This window comes from Ictidomys tridecemlineatus, chromosome 4 (genome assembly GCF_052094955.1).
Source record: "Ictidomys tridecemlineatus isolate mIctTri1 chromosome 4, mIctTri1.hap1, whole genome shotgun sequence".
NCBI lineage: Eukaryota > Metazoa > Chordata > Mammalia > Rodentia > Sciuridae > Ictidomys > Ictidomys tridecemlineatus.
The window spans coordinates 5,696,554-5,717,782 of NC_135480.1; the positions used below are offsets into that span (position 1 = coordinate 5,696,554).

The following is a 21,229-nucleotide window of genomic DNA, read 5'->3' on the forward strand; positions in this document are numbered from 1 at the left end:
CACCCACCCTGAGAGTCCAGCAGAAGCCAGTCAGTGCCATGATTCAGTCCTTTAATTTTCAAGGGCACAACTGAACATGGTGGCCCCCAGGTGGCCAGTGGGGCCCTCCTGCCAGCAATGGTAGCTTGAGGCTTGGAGACACATGATTCTGGGGCTCACCCACCCCTGACAGAGGCACCTGCTCCCTGCAGACACAGCCAGTCCAGCCTGCAGGGAAGGCCTCAGTGCTGCCAGTGCCCCACCCCCTTCCTACCGCCCGGGGCGGGCTCGGCCCCTCTTAGACTTCTTGGTCCCTGAGGGGGGACGGATGGGGAGGGGAGCAGTGCTCGAGATCGGTGGTGGTGGCGGCGGCGGCAGCAGTGGAGGTAGAGGTGGCTCCATGGGCTCTGGTGGGCCAGGGGTGGGCCGGAACCCCTCAAAGGGGGAGAACTTGAGGGGGCTACAATGGAGACCAAGGCACAGTCAGAGCCTCCCAGGCCCTGCCAGGGGTGCTGCACTGGGTCAGGGAGGGCAGGTTCTCGACCGCCTGGGCACACAGGCTGTGCTCCACCAACTGCCATCCAGGCAGCCCCTGCCACCAGTGTGCAGGGACTGAGGTCCCGTGGGAGGCAGAAACTTGAGGCTGGCCCCGGCTAAAAGCCTTGGCCAAAGCAGCCCCAAACTACCTAGCCTCTTGTCTGCCGGGGCTCCCTGTCCCAGCCACACACTTCCCGCTGCCTTGGTACCTGATGGGGGTTCGGGGGCTGCTGTTGAGGCGCCTGGGGGAGCGCAGCTTGGGCTGGAAGGAGAAGCCCTCTTTGATGCTGTCCAGGACTGAGGGTGCCACGTACGTGAAACCCTAACGGAGAGGCGAGGCCAGCAGCACGTGGCATCATTACTCCTCAGCCACAGTCCCTGTCCGGGTCCCCACGACCTCCAGACCCCCAGGACTCACCAGGAAGGCTTGGTTAGCACTTTCACTCAGCGTTGTGTCATCAGGACTGTCCACTGGTGTCTGCCGTGTGAAGCGCGTGTCAAACTGGCTCACGTCCTCCTCTGACTGCTGTGGACAGATCCACGTGGGGAGGGTCAGGGGGGGAGTCCAAGGGGCATCCTCTGCCTGTCACAGGGCCAACATGACCTGCACTCACCAGACTTGGCCTGATAGGAGGGTCCACACGGCGAGCCAAGAGGTCATCCCAATTGATGTGCCGGAAGAAGGGGTGCCTCTGGGGTAGAACGCACCGAGATGGGCCAGCAGCTCACCCTGCCTGGCCCCCTCAGTAACTCCTTCTGTGTCTCACTCTGGCCCCAGACTCACCTGCACATCAGCAGCATCCCCTGGGCCACCGCCAATCCGTTGGCTGGGATTCCGCTTCAGAAACTGTGGGACCAGGACAGCAGGTGAGGGCCTGGGGAGGCGCTGCTGTGTGTGCACCTAGCTCTTGGGGGCCCACTTGTGGTGAGGGAAGGTGAGGCAGGGCAGGGGGTGCCTCTGGAGTGTGGCTGCACCTATTGAGCCCCTCACGACTTTCAGGATTGGGTCCCACGGTACCTTCTGCACCAAGTCTTTGCAAGGCCTCCCACGCTGCTGGCATCACCCGGGCAGACTGTGAGGATCTGATGTTAAAACCTGATGGAGCTGAGCCCTCCCCCTCTGCACCCCAGCCACCAGCCTTTCTGGGGGAAAGAGCAACCAGCTCATAGGGCACCCTTGTCTGATGAGGGCTGAGCCGGGGCTTACTGCTTACTGGGGCAGCAGTCTGTCGGAGCTGAGGCCTGGCCCAAGTGAACACTCCTTTCCCTCCCAGAGGGACTACACAGGCTCCCCCATAGCCCAGGACATGTATACAAAGGCTAACAGGGCCTGAGAGAAGAGATGGGGGGGCCTGACCCTGGGCAGGAGGGAGCCCACCTTTTTGATAAGGTCCCTGGCATCTGGGGTGAGGTAGGGAGGCAGCACCAGCTTCCCCTTGATTATTTTATCCATGGTTTTCTTCCGGTTCTCTGCAGTGAAGGGTGGCTGGGGGAGGCAGAAGGTGAGGGGCGCCTGTGGGCCTCCCCAGGACCTTCCCCAGCCCCAGAGGGGAACCCTGCCCCCCACCCTCCTCCCGAGGAGGCTGGACTTGCCGATCCAGTGAGCATGTCGTACATCAGGGCCCCCAGGCTCCACCAGTCCACCACCCGGTTGTGGCCACTGCGCACCAGGATCTCAGGGGCCCTGGGGGCCAGGTGGAACTGTCAGTCAGGCCAGGCCCTCTCTGGCTGTCCTCCTGACCCCTAGGCCAGTCAGGCACCACTTACATGTACTCAATGGTGCCACAGAAGGTGTGAGTGACGGCACCCTCGTGAATGGACTCCTTGCAGAGTCCAAAATCCGTCAGTTTGATGTGGCCTGTGGAAGAATGTTTCGAGGGGTAGTCAGACCTGCCCCATCAGCAGCCTCTCAGCCTGCCCTGCAGACCCCGTGTATGCAGCTGCAAGTGTGTGCATACACAAGTACACACCCTGGCTGTTGAGCATGATGTTCTCAGGCTTAAGGTCCCGATAGATGATGCCTTGGGAATGGAGATGGCCCAGGGCCAGTGTGATCTCAGCCAGGTAGAAGCTGCAAGGACAGGACAGAGTGAGAGTGGTATGGGGAAAGGGCTAGGATCTCTGGGGGAGGGGCAGGTTTCACACCCACCAGGCAGTGTCCTCCAAGAAGATGCCCTCTCGCTCCAGATGTGTGAAGAGCTCACCACCTGTGACACAATCACATCAGCAGTCCTGCTCCAGAACCCAGCCCCAATGCTCCCTCTGAGTCTTGGGTTCTTCTTGGGAGAAGTGGGGCTTGCAAATCCTGCCCTACCTGCCTCCCAGAGCTGCCGTGGGGACTCAATCAATTCAGCAAACATCTACCGACGCCTATTCGGTGCCTGGCCCTGTGCTGGGGGCAGAGATGAGGAGACCCAGCCATTGCCCTCAGGACGCTCAGTCTAGTGGGGAGACAGACACGTGCACACTGCTCTAGAATGCCAGGCTGAGGCAACAGGTCCAAGAGCTTTGCCAAAGAACCTCACAGTGCAGACAGGGAAGATTAAGATAATCCCAACACCAGAGACAGAACGTGCAGTGTGGCTAGGCTGCTCAGGGTGCTAAGATGGAGGAACAGTGCAGGACGTGCAAGCAGAGGCCCACGGAGCTCAGCTGATACAGGACTGCTGGGCAGTGAGGGGGAGTGGACCAGGAGGCCAGGCTTTGTCTGGGAAGCTAGAGACTCACGGGATTCTGAGGGGAAGGGTTAGAAGCAATCACACCCTAGAAAGATGACTCTGGCAATTAGCAGAGGAAACATCAAAAAGCAGGTGAGCCAGGGCCTCAAGCTCAGTTAAGAAACAACTGTGATCCCCACCTGAACCTGAGAGAGAAGAGGGGATGGGGCACACCAAAGAGGACGCAGCTAGATGGGACCCTAACTGGATGTAGGGCACACAGGGGAGAGGACAGGACAGAAGGGATGGCAGAAGTGGGTAAAACTACCCCCTGGATTTCTATACAAACAGCTGAGGGACACACCAGGCCCTAGACAGACGTTTGCTGAATGAATGAAGGGATACGTGGACAAGTGGACAGATGTATGGGTGATGGGTGTGGGGGTCCCCTAGATGTCCTCCACAACCACACCTCTCAGGACTCCCTGAAACCCCAGTGCTTCTGTGCTGGTCCCCACCCCACCAGGGCCTGGCTGAGCCTGCACACCTACCACTGAGGCACTCCAGGATGAGGTAGAGCTTGCCACCCGTCTGGAAGGCATAGGCCAGTTCCACAATAAAGGGGTGCTTCACTGACTCTAGAATGTTCCGTTCAGCCTGTGTGTGTGCGGTATCCTTGGCATTGCGCACAATTTTGGCCTAGAGATGCAGAGATTGGTTAGAAGGTGGGGCACCCAGCACTCCTTCCATCCCTCAAGCTAAGCTCTTCCTTTTGTCCCATGTTCTGTTTTATTATTTTCCAGAAGAATGGCCCAACAGAACACAACTGCAAATGCTAGGCTGTGCAAAAGAGGAGCTAGTGCCTTTGTGCAAATGGGAGATAGTATTCTTTTGTTTTCTTTCTTTTTAAAATATTTTTCTTTAGTTTTTAATGGACCTTTATTATTTATTTATTTATACGTGGTGCTGAGAATCAAATCCAGTACCTCACACATGCTAGGGAAGTACTCTACCACTGAGCCACAACCCCAGCCCAATTATTTTGTTTTCAATAAATATTTAAATACAACTGGGTCCTAAAAGTGTATGGACTCTAGGTCTGACTGCAGACCCACAGTGAAATCATCGTCCCCTGCCCTATAATCATTACATGAAACTGGGGAACCAATGGTCAAACCTGATCACAGTGAGTCTTTTCTAGAGCTTTCCCCAACCCTCTATACAGGATCTGGCTAGGACAAAGACAACTGGAATTTCTTGAAGGTCGCTAGGCTGTAACATTAAGTATTCTTGGTGTCCAGTCATTACCCTCTACCATCTTCTGTCATTCCATTGACTCTCTCCATGATTCTGCTGTCAATAGTCATCCTTTTCAGGGACTGGTTTATCCTCAGTAAAGAGTTTCTCAACCTCAATGCTATTGATACCTTGGACCAGACAATTCTTTGTTGTGGGATTTTTGTCCTGTGCCCTGTGTCCAGCAGCAATCTATGCAAGCAAGCAGCATGCCACTGAATGCTCACAGCACTCTCCTCTCCAGTCTTGACAATAAAAATTCTGCCTAAAATTGTCAAATACCCCCTGGGCAGCAAACTGCCCCCGTTTGGGAATCACCACAAAACAATACACATCACAATAATAATAAACTAGCAAATGCCAAACACAGGGCCCAACTCCTCCATGGTGTTCAGAACTGCTGTCTTCCCAAAACCTGGCAGAGTACCCTGGGATGGCAGTCACTCAATATTTGCTGGCTGAGTGAATGACTCACCTTCCTCAGGACTTTCATGGCATATATTTTGCCCAAGTTGGTGCCTTGCACTTTTCGTACCTGGAACACCTGTAGGGCAGGGGAGACAGGATCAACTTCCCTCTCCACACCCTATCTTCAAGAAGCCCCACCCTCAAGCTCTGGAAGTGGGACCAAGAGGCCTCAAGTCACCCAAGGGTGGGGCAGTAAAGATCTCATCAGATTCTGGAGGGCTTGCCCTATTCTCCTTTATGGAATCCCATCAGAGGCTCTGCCGATTTGCAAGTCTAATCTATGCTGAGAAGCCTGTGCTGACAAGATGGGGCTGAGGCCGCAGGGAGGGCACTGTACCTTGCCATAGCCCCCCTTGCCCAGCACTCGCAGCAGTTCAAAGCAGTGCGGCCCAATGCGCTCAGGGCCCAGGTTCACACTGGTCTCGGTCAGCTCCACCTCCTCATAGTGTCCCACGGGCCTACGAACACAAGAAGTTAAGGGGAGCAAGGCCCAGTGCTCCCCAGGTCCCCTTCCCTACTCCATTCCCCATCCCCAAGAGACCCTCACTCACTCCAGGCCGGCAGCCCTCGATTCGGTAAGGGGACACACGTCCTGTGAGAAACTGAGAGGTAAGACCAAGGGAGGTGCCGGGATACCTCCTGCCACCCCAAGCTGGGCTGCTTGGCCCAGGGAAGGAGGGCGCCAGGGATGGGAGAGGGCAGGGGCCGGGCAAGTGCTGGGGAGCAGAGGACGAAAGGCCAGGAGCCGGGTGCGAGGTCTGGGAGGGCGTGGGTCCGAGCGTGAGGAGGACCGGCGTTTGAAGGGGTCTCAGCCCACTCTGGGCGGCGACAGCCACGGCTCAGGTCTCGGCCGGGTGACAAGCTCGGCTCCAACCCAGTCGTGACCAGGCGAAACACTCACCGCAGGACTGAACTCTGGCTCGCCCTCGCCCTCGCTGCCTTCCTCGGTCTCCAAGTCCAGATCGAACACGGCCGCCATGGCCGCGCCGGCCCGGCGGGCCCCTCCACGGGGATCTGGCGGCTCTGACTGACAGCCCGAGTCCCGAGCATGTACGTTATCACTCAGCGACCGTCACCGCCACCGCGCGCTGGGATGACAAAAAGTAACTCCGCCCTCTCTCGCGCAGGCCGCTCAGCCTGACGGGGAGAAAAGATGGCGTCTGCCTCAAGGCCTCTCGGGAGTTGTAGTCCGCGAGTGCCGCACCAGCCCCTCCTGTCAGCAGGACTCTGTGTTCCCAGCACTGTTTCCCGCAGTCTGCACCAGGAGAAGAGGCCTGGAGGCGCCCATTTGGGCTCTAGGGAGAGTTTGAGTTTGGTGGGGAGAGTTTGAGTTTGGTTGGGTAGTCAAAAGTGCACTCAGGTGTAGGACTGTAAGTGCAACTTCAAATCTGCTGACACTGTGCTCTGCCAAGCTGGCTGCCAAGTGAGAGGCAAATCGCGTCCTTCTCTTCTTGCTCCTGAGTAACTGTAGGACCTTCTTAATCAACCTCCGCATAGAGGTCCTACAAGTCATACATTTACTGGTTGTGCTGTCCAATGCTGGGCTCCGTTTCCAGACTCCTGCCCTAAAGAATTCAGAGCTCTTCAATATGAACTTTTACTAATTTAAACACATTTAGTAATTTGGCTGCCTGATACAGAAAGGGAACTTAATAGAACTTGGTTGAAAGGAATGAATTAACACATTAAAATGGGCATGGATTCATTTTGGATGGGCTCTGTAGAGGGTGAATTTGGACCAGACCAGGCCTGGGTGTGAGATCTGACTATTGGGAATCATGGCTTCCAGTTGCACAACTTGGGGGTCTCTGGGCTGGCCAAGGTTTATTTGGTTGGATTCGGCCTCTGATTGTAATCCCGCCAAAGGAAATCCTTAGATTGGGCCCTGATGTAGGTGTAGGGCAGGCCTCTGCCAAAGATCAGCCCAGAGGCCTGGCCAGTAGGATGGATTTTCCTTAGCTCAAGATGCTACAGAATTCCCCACCCACTTCTCCCTCCCCTTCTGCTGAGGGCCATTGCCAAGTAGGAATGACGCATCGAAATCCTTGCCAACGTACCCCATGTTAAATGGACTTGCCTTGGAAATCCGCTGTGACCTTGCATGTGTGTTTGAGAAAGGCGACCTTGCTCAAGGACGAGGGTGAATCTAGGTTTAAGGTGTATCCTGCAGGTTTGAGGAAGTATCCTGCTCCTTGGGTTTAGGGCGTTCCCCGCTTAAGACAAGTTTAGGGCGTTCCCGGTTTAAGACAATAGGGGTTTTAGAGAAGTTGGAAGTTGAAGAATATTGCTGCTGGGATTAGGGTGTTCCTGCTGCTTGTTCCCCTTGAGTTCTCCTGAGATTCAAATGGGATTTGGAAATAAGCCTCATGGAGTAGGTGAATTGGCGGCAGAACTTGGATTTCCCCAGAACCTGTTTGTATAGAGGCCGGTGTGAGTTCGGGAATAAAGGATTGCTGTTTGAATCTACAAGGTGTGTGGTGGCTCGTGATTCTGTGCCAAGCCGAGACATTGGCACCCTTCCTCTGCTTGCCAAGGGGGAGTTGTCCAGTTGAGATAACCTATTCCAGGGACTGGGGATGTGGCTCAAGAGGTAGCGTGCTCGCCTGGCATGTGTGCGGCCTGGGTTCGATCCTCAGCACCACATACAAACAAAGATGTTGTGTCCACCAAAAACCAAAATGTAAATAAAATATTAAAAAAAAAAAGAGATAACCTATTCCAGACTCCAAACACGCCACTAGTCCATAAACATTTATTTGGGGAAAGAATGCTTGCAGAGTTGTCCACAGCTCCTGTGCAGGACAGAGGCAGGAGCCTTAAAGCAGTTTCCTTGAATGAGGACCGGAGTGTAGTGTAGACACCCTCTGCCTGGGCTAGTTAAGTGTGCCAGAGGCCAAAGCACTTGGTGGAGAAGGTGTATGGTGCATGGGAAGGTACAGGGTATTCAGGAGTCTCAGAGCTGCTTATGAATGAGGGCAGAGAGGTGGGAGGCCTGGAAGCTGATGGGCACATAGAATTGGTAAACACAGAAACCTGGCCATTGCACTGTATTAGTATGCACTGTGTTATGACCTTGGCGACAGTCGTTTTTCCTCTCTGGGCCCATTTTCTCATCTGTGGAATGGGAATAGTGTCTACCTGGAAGTGTGAGAGGAGGTAGCCTGGCTACCTGCTTCTATTGCTCAGGTCAGTTGAGACAGGGGCACTGCCAGAAGTTTTCAACAGGCTCCATAACTCACGTAATTTGGAAAAGAGAAAAACAGGGGCTTTAATCACAAATTGTCCTGGCATTTGTCCACGGCCAGGGATCCAGCCAGGTTCTCTCCTCCTAGATAGAGAAACATCTGGAGGGGTGGAGAGGAGAGCCTGGGTCAGGACTCACTTCAATCTAGGATAGTTGGTAGCAGCGTGTGTGTGTGTGTGTGTGTGTGTGTGTGTGTGTGTGTGTGTGTGTGTGTGCGCACGCGTGCACGCGCACATGCATACATGTGCTATTATTTCTCAGGGCTAGTGTCTTGGAGCAGATGTAGGCTGGACTGAGGCCTTCATGAGGGCAAGAGGCCCCACCCCTACCCTCCAGATGCTTATTTTATGGTCTTTGAGCCTAGAAGACTCAATGGCTCTGCCATTCTGTGACAGACCTGAGGCAAGGGGAGTGGACCACACTGGGGGTTGGGTGGGGCAATAGGGAGAGAGGCAGGGCAATCACCAGGAAGAGGAGGGCATCATCGCCCCTGCCCCCTGCATTTCATTCCTTCCCCCTAGCCCCAATGCTATTTGAAGTGAGACAGGAAGTGGGCAACTGGGTAGTTTGGCCCATCAATGCCCAGTCCCTGGCAGAGACCCAGCAGGCGGAGGCGGGCCTCAGCGGGGCTGGGCCCAGCACAGGCCACACTGCAGTAAGGCTCCTCATACTCACCAGGCACCAGGGCCTCCTCCAGCAGATTGAGGCGCAGCAGGCCCTGGTCATGCAGGGCCTGCAAAGTCTCTCGGCTAGCAGTGGAACTCAATGCTTGCAGGTGCTGGGACACCAGGCACATGACGCCCACAAGGTAGCCACGGGCACGTGGATGGGCAGGAAGGGCAGGCCGAAGGCCACAGGCCACCATAGCAGCAGCCAGCAGCAGATCCACACCATAGAGCTCCAGGATCCAGTCACGCAGGTAGAAACCACCCATGCGGGGGTTGATCTCGATGAGCCGAGGCCCTGCCCCAGTCAGCTTAAGCTCCACATTAAAGACCCCATCAAGTAGCCCACAGCCCAGGCAGCAGCGGAAGGCTGCCTGCACCATCTGTGCTTCCTGCTCTGGTGCCAGCCCTGTAGGCATGCAGGCTGCGGTCTCTGTGAAGCCAGGCAGCCTTGTGGGGCCATTGTCAGAGACAAAGGCGGCCAGCAGCCGCCCACCAAACACCACCAGGTCCACATCATGCTCAGTGCCCTCAACAAACTCCATTAGCAGCATGGCATTGCCCCAGCCCAGCCCAATGCCTGGGTGGTCAGCCTCACCCTGCAAGTCACGGGAGATTCGGGAAAAATGCTCATGGCACTGTGGTGCATCTTCTACCAGCCGAACACCCACTGCACCTGCCCCAAACTCCAGCTTCATTACCCCTGGCAGGGGAACCTGGTGGACGGCCCTCTCCACATCAGCCTCACTCTCCAATGGACAGCAGGCCACAGCATGGATGGAGGGTGCAGGCCAGGGCGGGCCATGGCGGCGCAACAGGTGCAGCTGGGTGCGGCTCTTCTGTTTGGCCAGGCACATGGCAGCTGGGGAGCTGCAGGGCAGCCCCAACTCCTGGCAGAGCAGGGCCGTGAGCACCAGACAGTCATCCCAGTAGGAGAAGCAGCCATCCAACTTCAGGCCACGTGCCCGTACCAGCTCTGCCAGCAGCCTAGCATTCTCCTCATCCCTGCGGTGCTCTGTCACATCAAAGTGAATGAAGGTCTGCACCAGCTGGGATGCAAAGTGGTTGGGGTCCGATTCCACCAGGTGCAGCTGCAAAAACCACAGGAGGGCAGCACACCCAAGTCAGTAGGAGCTGGGTGCTGAGGAGACAGGATGGAGCCTGGGATGTTCTGTGGTCCCAGCCCAAAGGGGATATGGGCTCATAAATACTAGCTGCTTAATAAATATTTGTTGATGACTCATTGAAAGAATGTGTGGGACACCTACCCTGGAAGGGGTAGAAAGTGTCCTAAAGGAGAGAGTGCTAAGCTGGAAGCTGAAGAATAAGGTCAGCCAGAAGGAAGAGAAGGAAGCAGAGCCCTGCAGGGGGAAGGGGAGAATCGGGGTGGAGGGTAAGAGCATAGGGCATGGCAGAGTTCAGAAAAGCCTCAACAAAGCTTGGAGAGAAGCCACCAGGGTTGGAGCAGGGAGCAGGTGATTTGCCCACTGGAAGGTACCCTGGGAGGAGTCGTGTGTCCCTAAAGTTTATGGCTTTGGGGAAATACAGACACAAAGCAGCTGACAGCCAGGGCAGAGGCAGCCACTGATGAGGTCCTGTTTGCACAGGGACACTTGGCATCAGGAGTAGGGTGGCATTCCCGTTGGTTAAAGCACTATTTAAGGTAGGAAGCAAAAAGACCGGAAGGCTGGAAAGGGGTTCCCCAGGGGGTGTTTCACTGTAGGTGAGGGGAGAGGAAGCTGCTGTGGTAGAGGAGGCTTGAGGAAGCCTCAGCTTTCTCATCTGTTCAGTGGGGATAAGAATGTCTAGCTCGCTCCAGATTCGGTAATGTGAGGCCACGGCTGTAAACTTGATTTGGGATCTGCAAGCTGCTCCCCAGCACCCTCGGCGGGCCCCAGGTGCCTAGTGTGTGGAATTCTAAAGAGCCTGCCCTTTCCCCAGGACAGAACCAGACGCCCTAACCTGGCATTCAAAACGTGGGCTCTGGCACCAACCCTAAATGACGTCCCTGTCCCCTTCCCACTTCAGCCCATCCACTCTGGCCTCCTCTCTGTGGAGGGCTTTGTGTTCTCCCCAAGGGCTTCTCATTCCTGGCGGGAGAGAGCAGTTTAGTGCCCTAACCGCTAACAAGGATGTCCAGAGCAGGCCCCGCCCCTTCTGGCCCCGCCTCATTAACCAGCTCCGCCCCCTCGCCCAAGGCCCGCCCCTAGAGCGGTCCCACCACTCCTGCCGCGGCTCGAAGCCCGGCCCCGCCCAGGACCCCACCCACCTTGAGCCCGTAGTCGCGCGCCGCCTCCCACACGAACTTCTTGCTGACTCCGCCGGCGCCAACCACCAGCAGCTGCTTCCCCTCCATGAGGCAGCGCGCCGAGCGCCGGAGCATGGTCTCCACGAGTGGCGCCGCCGCCGCCTCCTCGACCGCGGGCCCCAGGCGGGGCGCGGCCCACAGCCCCTCCAGCGCGCCGCAGGCCTCTAGGCACAGGCCGCCGTTCAGCTCCAGGGCCACTGGAGTCAGCTCGCGGCCGACCACTGTCAGTGCGAAGTCCACGCCTGGGCCGGACAGGGGGGCGCGGATTCAGCGCGGACGGCCTTCGGTCCTCGCCCCCAGGCGCCCAGCCCCGGCCGCCCGCACTCACCAAGAAAGTCAGTGCGGGCCCGGCGCCCGCCGCGCTGCTCGGCGCTCAGGCCGGCCTCCAGCGCTAGCACCGCAGCCAGCGCAGCTTCAGCTGCAGCCTTGACGCGCTGCCGCACGACCGCCACCTGCGCTGGTTCGCCCAGTCCTAATTGGGCCAGCGCCACCTCCAGCGTACTGGGCAGGGAGTTCTGGTGCCGCAGAGGCCGGTCCCCACGACCCACGCCGCACACCACCTAGGCAAGGTTCCGCTCAGGGGGACTGGCCCCTCTCCCTTGCCCCATGCACACACACCTCTTGGGTGAATATCCAGACACCCTCACTGGAGTTTCAAGAAGCGCGCATCCTCCAGCGTGACTCGAACTACTCAAACCACCCTCCCCAGCCACTGCCATCTGGTTCCCAGAACTCTTCAGGGACTCAGGCTTTCAGACCCAGGTGGGGTTTCTGCTCCCAGAAAGTTCCAAGCATAGTTGCTTCTAGTCTTGCAGCACCCCTGGTGTGTCCCAGCCCTAGCATGTCCGTGGGAAGCCTCATCCCTGGCTCCCTGCTGGCAGTACTGAATCTCTCCCTTTCAGATTGGCTCAGAGCTGGGTACCTAGGAAGTTCCCCAAGCCTTCCTGGGATCTCCAGCCTGGAGGCCCTGCTAGTCTAAGCCTCAAGTCACTGGAAGGCTATCAGAAGCCCTACTCTGTGGGCAAGAGTTCTCTGGGAAAGGAATCAGCCACTTGAGCCCTAGTAACCAGCTGAGTACTGGGGCAGAAGCTCCCAAAGTAGGAGAGGTTCAGGAGGATTGGAAGGGGAAGGAAAAAGTGTCAGCAGACCCAGAGGTTTCCCCAGAGATAACCAAAATTCCCTCAAAGAATTTTGTCCTTTTTGCCCAGAGATTGCTAGGGGCCTCATCAGATCAGTGGGGCTGGGCTGAAGTTCTGTGGCAGGGTCATGTCCCAGGCCTGAGTGTTCTCACCTTGCTCAGCAGGGGCCTGTCACCCTGAGTCCGGCACACTACAGTACAAATTCGCACAGCTAGCTCAGGGCTGGGAGAGGGACCGCCTGGGGGAAGATGGAGAGGTCTAAGTCCAACACAAAACCATCAGGCTCCCGCCCCTGGCTGGCACAGGTGGCTCTCACCTGGGAAGGGCAGTTGGACAGATGGGCACATGGCCTCAACCAGGACACTTTCCTCTTCTTCCAGCTTCTCCAGCAACATCAGCACTGTGTCCACCACTGTGTCGCGCTCTGCCCGTGGATGCAGATGCAGAACCTGCCGTCCCTGCCAGCGCCAGCCACTGAGCTTCACGGCCACCTACCACAGGGAGGGGAAAGGGGTTTTCTCACCACCACCCATATACCTGCATAGGTGAGATGCTTATGCCACTGGTGCCAATGACCGAGCTAAGAGGTCAGGGCACTGCCCCAGAGGGATGGAGCAATGATAGGGTTAAAATCTGGGCACAGCTTCCCATCAGGACTCATGGGTCTCCTCCTGCTGGCACCTGCAGACATCAGGAGCTTGTTACCTGCAGGGCATCGCCCAGGGCCTCGGAGTGCAGAAAGGCCTCTACTTCCTCTTTCACCAGTGTTTCCTGGCCCTCTTTGCCACTCAGCTCCACCAGCCGTAGTCCCGGGCTGGCATCCCCTCCCCGCAACAGCCCTGGAGGCTTGTAGGTGAAAGCCAGGGTAGCTGGCACAGCCACACCACCCTGCTGGGACAGCAACCGCCTCATCAGCAGCCGGTCCTCCAGCAGCCGGGCCAGCTCTGCCGAGGCTCCTGTGGGGCAAGTCAGGTTTCGGGCCAGCTCTGCTGCCTCCCGGCCATGGCCTGGCCCTAGTCCGAGGCCTGCCAGGAAGTAGGTGGCACGCCGAGGGGGGACAAAGTCATCCAGGAATGTCAGGCCCCCTGGGTAGAAGCTCACAGCCTTGGAGACCAGCAGGGCCGCCTCACCCGGCTGCCCTGGTGCTGCTACCTTCGTCAGCCAAGCAGGGGACAGGCAAAGGAGCATGTTTCCTGTAGGCAGAGGGAGGCGGGTGGCTGGCCAGGGGTGGCTTAATGCCCCAATGCCCTCCACCTCTAGCCAGAGCCCCTGTGTTGTGAGGGGCAGTTTCTCCCAGAACCCACCCCTAATCAGAGTACGGCAGCCGGTCCCATGGAATGTGGGCAGTTGCCAGGGTTGGAGGGTATTTTGGGATGTGGCTGGGCCAGGGCGGGGCTGCCCTTTCTGTTGGAGGGGGTGGGGAACTTGGGTACACACTCACCAGGGCTCTGCACCCCACCCTCCAGCAGCACAGACAGAAAGGTGCTGGGGGATCCCAGAAGGCACAAGGTCACCTCTGCTCCAGGGCAGCCTGGGGAAGAGAACATTGCCAAGCTCACCAGGAGTCTCGGTGCTGTCTTTCTGTGTACCTTCCTCACCCCCCTCCTCACCCTTGGGCCTCCAGGTCCATAGGGAAAGAGTACAGGGGACAAAGGAGGCTGGGTAGGAAGGGGAACTACCTGCCTATCCTGCCCTATGAGGCTGGCTCCCCTTTCTGCAGCTGGGCCAGAAGGCATATAGACTGAGTGAGTCTCTCCTAAGCTTTGACTTTCTGTGTGGCCTTGGAAGGAAGAGCTAACCTTTCTCTGAGCCTCAGTTTCCCAGTCTATACAATGGGCCCAGTTCTGTGATTTTCATGTATTCTATTGGTGAACTTCATCCTCATAGTGAACTCTGTCCACACAGAATCACTTGTGGCCACCTGATTTATAAAACAGATAAAGCAGGGGAGGAGTTGTGGTTTGCCTGGTTAGTAAATCCCAGGCCTGGATCTCCAGGGGCAGGGGGAACAGTGGAGAGCCCTGACTTCTGACCTCACTGGTACCGATACCTTTGGAAACAATGCCTGCCTGCCCTCAACCACCTTGTTTTAGCTCCCTACCTTCAGAGGGCACCACAGTTTGGGGGAAGATAGAAGTTCTAGGCTGAGGGCCCCTCCCTGCCCCCAGGGATGCCCCCATGGAGCCCTCTGGCACCTGTGCGGGGCACATGGCTGCGGTCCTGAGTCTCCGGAAGGCCAGCTTGCTGCAGACAGCTCTGCAGGAGGCTGTAGTAGTGGACAGTCCAGGCCCGGGCCTCGGCCCCCTCGGGAGAGCCCTTGCAGTCCAAGCCCACATCCTGGTGCCAGGAGCCAGGGAAGCAGTCTGTGGGCGGTTCGCCAGAGCCCCCGCCCCATGGGCCCACCTCTCTGTCCAGGTCCTTGGAACCCAGGGGACAGTCCCACTGGGGATGCAGTGGATCCAGGGAGAGCTGGGGGGTAGAAGTAGTAGGTCTTGGGTAGGGTGGGCAAGGGAGTGAAGTCCCCCAACAGTGTAAGCCTGCCTCCCCCCCCAGCCTGGGTCATGTTCAAGGGGCCTGGAGAGGAAAGAGCTGGGTTGAGGGTGAAGGCCTGCCCAGGGGATCATGTGGGAGGAGTGCTTTAGAAACTCTAAAGTGGAGGAGTGCTGGGGCGTCCCAGGGTGGGAGAGAAGGATGCAATGTCCTGCTGGTTGGACCGCCACCCCCACTCTGCACCAGGTCTGCCCTCGCGAGGTTCACCAGGGCAGCATTTCTGTGTTTTGTTCATCGAGGCACGTCCAGCACCCAAAGAGTGCCTGGCACAGTCATGGTTCTGAATGTTTGCTGGCTAGAGAACCCATGACAATGAGCCCACCAATCACTCTGGAACTGTCATTTTGCTTTGGGCCTCACTGACCCAATCTGGCAGCATGGAATTTGCTGCCACCTAACTATGTGGGTGAATCTCGTTGTCATCCCCAAATAGGCCTTGAGGACCTAGTGTGCCCTGGACCTGGGTGAGTCCCAGGAAGGGCAGGGCTGGTTTCCTCTTCTCAGGTGTCTGGAGCCCTACGCTGCTTTCTTTGGAAGAAATCCAACCCCTACCCCTCTCTAAAGCTGGCTGACTCCCACATGGGGCTGCTGGGAGGCTCCATGTGACATAGGTAGGGATACTAATTCCTTGCATTTTTCCTGGCTTGGATAGGCCTGGCAGCTGGGCCTGTACTCCAGGGGGTAGACGAGGCCACCTTGGCAAGGTGTGAGGTCTTTCTGGGCCTGGTGGGTGCCTGGTGCTTGCCATGCCCCATCCCTGAGGTGCTAATGAGGCTGGGAGTGGGGGATCATTTCATGGTTGCAAAACAGTATCTGTGGCTGGGACAGCAGAGGTTTGGCTTGAGTCCCAGAAGGTCAGGGCCAAACTCTGGGCCCCTTTTCCCCAGAAAAGAGCATCTGATGCCCCAGACTGTGGGCTCACTACTGTGTCCCCAAACTATAGTGGTGCTAGGAGTACAAGTGGTGCCCAGCACATGGGGTGGAATTAATCAATGTCAAGGGGCTGAGGGTGCCCAGCTGTGGGGGCAGATGAGGGCCAGGCTCTCTAAGCTGGAGGTCAACCAAGGGGGTGGAGCTGGTTACAGGTCTGAGCTGTCCACATGGGCTGCCGGCAGCATTAGGCCTTTGGGTGCCAGTTGCTGTCCTCTGGACCCTCCCCCTATCCAGGGACTTGGGCCTTTGCAGGAAGGGGTCACAGGAGACTCACCATCTCACAGGTGGAGAGGCTGGGAGACTGAGGGCTGAGCCAGAAGGACAGAGAAAAAGCAAGGGGTCAGGGTAGCCAGCTCCCCCGCCACCACCTTCCAACCCCTAAAGCGTTTGGAGCTGAATACCCTCCATCCTGTCCCTGCTAGGGGATGGCCAAGGCTGCTCCACCCCTGCCCCAAGGAGAGGAGAGATATCTGCCGCAGGGACCCCAGGGTCCTACACCCTGAGCTCCTCATCCCGGGTTGCCCGGCTGCACTGGGGGTTCTGGCCCAGCCCCTCCGCAGGGGACACCTGGAGTCCCCTTGAGGTGTGCGGGTTAGTGTTGAGGGTCCCCGTCCCGCCCCTGCCCGCAGCCCCCCTCCCAGGCTCCCCCGAGCGGGCCGGAGCCGGGGTACCTGCGGGCGGAGGCAGCTGGGCGCAGCGGATTAGCGGGTGCAGTGGAGGCGGTGGCGGTGGCACTGCTGGAGGCTGAGACTGCGCCGCCTTAAATAGCGCGCCGGGGGCATGCTCAGAGCAGCGCGGGGGGTGGCCCGGGACCCACCGCCAGGGCCCCGCCCCGTCCCATGCCTAGCGTCCCAGGCCTGGGGCATGCAAGGGGGCTGCTGGGACCCACCAGCGGGACAGTCCGTGGAACAGCGGGGGATCTTCAGAGAGAAACCGAGTCCTGACATAGGCCAGTGGCAAATGGACCGGGACTGTCGGAGGGTCGCAGACACAGGGACAGGGAGACCCTGACGGACAAGAGATGGAAAGGGAGGCGGGCGGGCGGGGCCCACGCGCACCGAAGCTGGTACTGCAGCCTCCGGGACGCGGGGGCGGGGCTCGCGGTCCCCAGCCTTGCCCTTAGATGGAGGCCCGGCTCCCCAGCGCACCCTGCCCCGCAGGCGGCTGTCGTTCCAGCCAGGAGCGCTTGGCCCCGCTGCAGATTTCTTTGAAAAGTCTTTTGGGCCAGGGTCTCTGCACAGTGTGGAGTTCCCGCTTCACCTCACCTCTTCTCCTCGCGCCTGCCAGGCTGGCAACCACTCAGCAAGATGCTCCCTGGAGGGCAGTCCCAGGGCAGGGACCTATACCCTCTTCCCTGGCAGGGAGAGGAGAGAAGCACAGTGGTGGCCAACAGGGCAGGGGGCAAGGGTGCCCCTTCCCTGACTCGGAAGGGGGCTCTCCGTTAGCAGCTGGATTCTCTGCCTTTATTCATTGGAAAGTGAGGCTCAGAGTGGGGTGTGATTTGAGATTTTGTGACTGAGAGAGCTGGGATCTTCCCTCTGCCAGAATGTATGCGTATAGGTACAGAGAGCAGCGCGGTGCTGTCCCACTCCCGGGCCACCCTGGCTGGATACCAAGGGTTTACTTTGTAAGTAAGAAAGATAAAAATTCTGGGCTATCCTAAATTTAATTACGAAGTTGAGAGGAAGATGGAAAGGAGGAGAAATAAGTTAATTAGCTAACAGCTTCAGCCAAACCAACAACAAAAATGCGGTTTTGTTTGTTTGCTTATCTGTTTTGGTACTGGGACTTAAACACAGGGGTGCTCTACCACTGAGCTCCGTCCCCAGCCCTTTTCATTTTTCATTTGGAGTTAAGGTCTTGCTAAGTTGCCCAGGCCTGGAACTTGTGATTGTCTTGTCTCAGCCTCCCAAGTAGCTGGGGTTACAGGTGTGTGCCTCCACACCTGGCTTCCACTTTTTTTTCTGTCTGCAGGGCTTAGGATGGAACCCAGGGCTACCTGCACACAAGGGAAGTGCTCCACCACTGAGCTGCGTTCCCCAGCCCAGCTCCATGTTCCCAAACATGCTGAAGCTTTGACTCAGAGCCCCAGGAGTTGATCCAAAATGTCACTGCATTTCACAGCCCCAGCCAGTCAAGAAGCAGCCTCTCTTCTTCCCAATAGCCCTTCTGTCCCACAACTCCGCTGGCTTCACCTTGTCCCTCCCCTCTTATCTATCGATAGCCAGTGTAGATTCAATGTGAACAATTTAGGCTTCCTTTTCCCCAAAATGTTAATTATAATGACTCCAGATTTTTAGATGTGGTGGGCATTTTCCCAGCTGCTTTCCAGCCGTGCAGCTGGTGGTTGTGGGAACCTGTCCCTCACCATCTGGCTCACATCCATAATGGTTCAATAAGCCCTTTTCTTTCAGAGATCTCTGTATCAAGAGTTTTGGAGGACTAAGCATGGTGACACACATCTGTCATCCCAGCAGCTTGGGAGGCCGGGGCAGGAAGATCACAAGTTTGAGGCCAGCCTGGGCAAATTAGTGAGACCCTGCTTCAGACAAAAAAATAAATAAATAAATAAAAAGGGCTGGAGAGGGCTGGGGTTGTGGCTCAGTGGTAGAGCATCTGCCTGGCTCCTGTGAGGCACTGGGTTCCATCCCCAGCACTGCATAAAAATCAATCAATAAATGAAATAAAGGTGTTGTGTCCATCTACAACTAAAAGGAGGGGGTAGGTGCTGAGAGCCATTAGCCAAGTAGGTATGACAATTTCCTTGCCAGCGTACCCCATGTTGCTTAGAGGAAGGACTCATGGAAATGGACTTGCCTTGGACATTTGCAGTGACATTGCATGTATGTTTGAGAAAGGTGACCCTGCTCAAGGACCAGGGTGGATCCGGGTTTAAGGAGGATCCTACTGGATTAGGGAGGATCCAGGTTTAGGGTGTATCCTGCTGGGAATAGGGAGTATCCTGCTGCCTCAGGCATGCCCACTCCCAGAGTATTTGGGATTCAGAACGTGAATTTTCCCAGAACGTGTTTGTAGAGGGCGGTGTGAGTTTGGGAATAAAGAATTGCTGTTTGAATCTACAAAGCTGTGAGTGGCTCATGATTTTGTGCCCAGCCAGACTGCGGCAGGTAGGAATGGAGCTCAGTGATAGCACACCCTGGGTTCAATCCTATTTTGAGGAGAAAACTGGGGTTCAGAGAGGGTGAGAGAGGATTTCCTGTGCAGGAACTTAGTGGGGAGTTCAAGGTTGGCCTCTGAGAACCTGGGAGAAACTGGGAAGAGGGGAACCTCCGTAGCAGCTGGCAGGGCACTGTGGGCCCTTCCTCTGATCCAAGGTGAGGATCCATTTGCCTTTCCACTGCTTTGTGTACCCCCATGTCCTCTGGGCTGATGCAGGCCCACAGACCGCCCTAGGTGCCATCCCCCCTTGTCCCCACACAGATGTGCACCACTGCACTGCACCTGGCTTCTACTTCTTAAAATTTTTCTCTTTTTGCAGTGCTGAGGATGGAACCCAGGGCCACCTGCACACAGGTGCTCCTGGGTGTGCTGCTTCCCTGTTCTGAGCCACTTTCCAGAAGAGCACAGAGGGTGATGATGATCTCACCGAGTATGATTGTGCAGGTTGCTCACTGCACAAAGGTACCTGACTGAGTAGTTGCTCCCCACTCTGGCACAGCATGTACCCTGCAGGGCCCATGAGAATGTGTGCATACAGTAGGTGTTCATGTGAGGAGGGAGCCTGTTCTTTTCTGGCCTGACTTTTCAGTTGGGGTTCCTGTAGAGTGGATGATAATGGAAACTGCAGAAGGGGCACCGAAAAAATGCTTCCCTGAGTAGGAAAGACTGACAGCACCCAGCCAGAGACCACTCACTCCTCAGGCCTGTTTCAAGGGGGCCACTGCCACTGTGCTCCCCCCAGTGCCAACCAAGGTCCAGCCCCGGTGGGGGGAGTGAGGGTCCAGGGTAGTCCTGAAGGAGGAGTGGTGTCGGCGAAAGAAGAAGAGCCGGACGGCAGGTTGCCAGTGACGAGCAGCCTCCGAAGACATCTCATGCTGCCTCGGGAGGGATCTTTATTTTTATACTTTTAAAAAAAGATTGATTTTCTTTTTAGTTATAGGTGCACACAATATCTTTATTTTATTTTTATGTGGTGCTGAGGATCAAACCCAGTGCCCCACGCGTGCCAGGCAGATGCTCTACCTCGGAGCCACATCTCCAGCCCCAGTTTTATACTTTTTTTACAGATGTTTTTTCAGGTAGTTAATGGATAGCTTCAAAGCCCAAAACTTTTTTTTTAAAAGAGAGAGAGAGAATTTTTTTAATATTTATTTTTCAGTTTTCGGTGGACACTACATCTTTATTTTATTTTATGTGGTGCTGAGGATCGAACCCAGTGTCCTGCGCGTGCCAGGCGAGCACATTACCTACCACTTGAGCCACATCCCTAGCCCCAAAACTTTTTTGATTTACATAATTTTCAAGAAGTACGATCTTGGGGCTGGGGATGTGGCTCAAGGGTAGCGCGCTCGCCTGGCATGCGTGCAGCCCGGGTTCGATCCTCAGCACCACATACAAACAAAGATGTTGTGTCTGCCGAAAACTAAAAAATAAATATTAAAGTTCTCTCTCTCTCTCTCTCTCTCTATCGCTCTATCTCTCTCGCTCTCTCTTTAAAAAAAAAAAAAGTACGATCTTTTCTGACATACACTAATTACCTAAGATATTGAGTACGTTGTTCAAAATATTTTTCTGTAACTGTAGAAAATCATAATTAAGCTTTTACGTTTTCACCTCAATCTCTAGGTACTAGGCGACAAAACCAGACTACATGACTCCTGACCTATTATTCACTTGTAAATTTAAAGCATACCTATAATTATTTCATTAACTTTTAACTTTAAAGCATACTTATGATTATTGGTAAGCTTTCTTACTTCTAAACTAAAATCCCAGTAAAACACACTTAAAGTAGTGAAAGTCTATTATTTAAAAGCCTACTACTCTGAAGTGCCTCTAAAATATACCTACGTTAATTTTATATCATTCTATTTTTAATAGAATTTTCTTTTTTTCATATGACCTATTCAACTGCTTTCTTAAAGAACTCCCTTGATCCCTGGTCGAACCACACCAGTTCTTTTGTCTTTGTAATCTTTAACTAAGGGCAGGCTTTACACCTCAACCCATTTGTCATTTATATTAACTATGTGTTTTCCATTTTCATAAGTTTCTGTGTAAGGCAAAGAAGGGTCTATTGGTTGGGGAATGTGTTTTTATTAGCCTCTTGTCCCTGAGGGGACACCATAAGCTACATACGGTGGCACAGCGATCGTTTTTTCCGTAGCTAGGCTATTGCACAGGTTGTGGCTTTAGGATGGGGTTGGGGGGTTATGTAAATTGTTAACTATGGGATAAATATTTCTTGCTTAGGCTTGAGGAATAACACCATC

The 21,229-nt window shown here is 55.7% G+C and overlaps 2 protein-coding genes and 1 long non-coding RNA gene across 7 annotated transcripts; 1 reads left to right on the plus strand and 2 right to left on the minus strand.

Annotated features, from left to right (window-relative positions):
• Positions 1-34: 34 nt before the first annotated feature.
• On the minus strand, positions 35-6,035 carry Rps6kb2 (ribosomal protein S6 kinase B2). 3 transcript variants are annotated; one of them, XM_005333347.5, is made up of 15 exons: positions 5,839-6,029; positions 5,489-5,529; positions 5,275-5,395; positions 4,945-5,013; positions 3,725-3,872; positions 2,666-2,723; positions 2,487-2,587; positions 2,284-2,374; positions 2,110-2,200; positions 1,895-2,002; positions 1,301-1,363; positions 1,131-1,208; positions 935-1,042; positions 726-838; positions 35-439 (listed from the first exon to the last, which is right to left on the minus strand). In XM_005333347.5, the coding sequence occupies exons 1-15, from the start codon at positions 5,914-5,916 to the stop codon at positions 250-252; spliced, it is 1,458 nt and encodes a 485-aa protein (XP_005333404.1). In that variant the 5' UTR covers positions 5,917-6,029; the 3' UTR covers positions 35-249. The 3 variants fall into 3 exon arrangements, 2 of the variants coding, with proteins under 2 accessions (XP_005333404.1, XP_021587419.1); XM_021731744.3 differs by lacking the exon at positions 5,489-5,529 and having other exon boundaries at positions 5,839-6,031; XR_005733419.2 differs by lacking the exons at positions 35-439; positions 726-838; positions 5,489-5,529 and having other exon boundaries at positions 982-1,042; positions 1,301-1,589; positions 5,839-6,035.
• Positions 6,036-7,675: 1,640 nt separating this feature from the next.
• On the minus strand, positions 7,676-16,531 carry Carns1 (carnosine synthase 1). Of its 3 annotated transcripts, XM_005333348.4 has the most exons (10): positions 16,448-16,529; positions 16,051-16,084; positions 14,489-14,762; positions 13,735-13,824; positions 12,999-13,486; positions 12,610-12,784; positions 12,446-12,531; positions 11,483-11,714; positions 11,116-11,396; positions 7,676-9,937 (listed from the first exon to the last, which is right to left on the minus strand). In XM_005333348.4, the coding sequence occupies exons 2-10, from the start codon at positions 16,051-16,053 to the stop codon at positions 8,711-8,713; spliced, it is 2,856 nt and encodes a 951-aa protein (XP_005333405.1). In that variant the 5' UTR covers positions 16,054-16,084; positions 16,448-16,529; the 3' UTR covers positions 7,676-8,710. The 3 variants fall into 3 exon arrangements, with proteins under 3 accessions (XP_005333405.1, XP_077901641.1, XP_040139961.1); XM_078045515.1 differs by lacking the exon at positions 14,489-14,762 and having other exon boundaries at positions 16,448-16,531; XM_040284027.2 differs by lacking the exons at positions 14,489-14,762; positions 16,051-16,084.
• LOC144376962 (uncharacterized) lies at positions 11,637-14,243 on the plus strand. Its single transcript, XR_013437395.1, has 2 exons — positions 11,637-11,916; positions 12,674-14,243. It is a non-coding gene; the product is annotated as an uncharacterized LOC144376962 (long non-coding RNA).
• Positions 16,532-21,229: the final 4,698 nt, after the last annotated feature.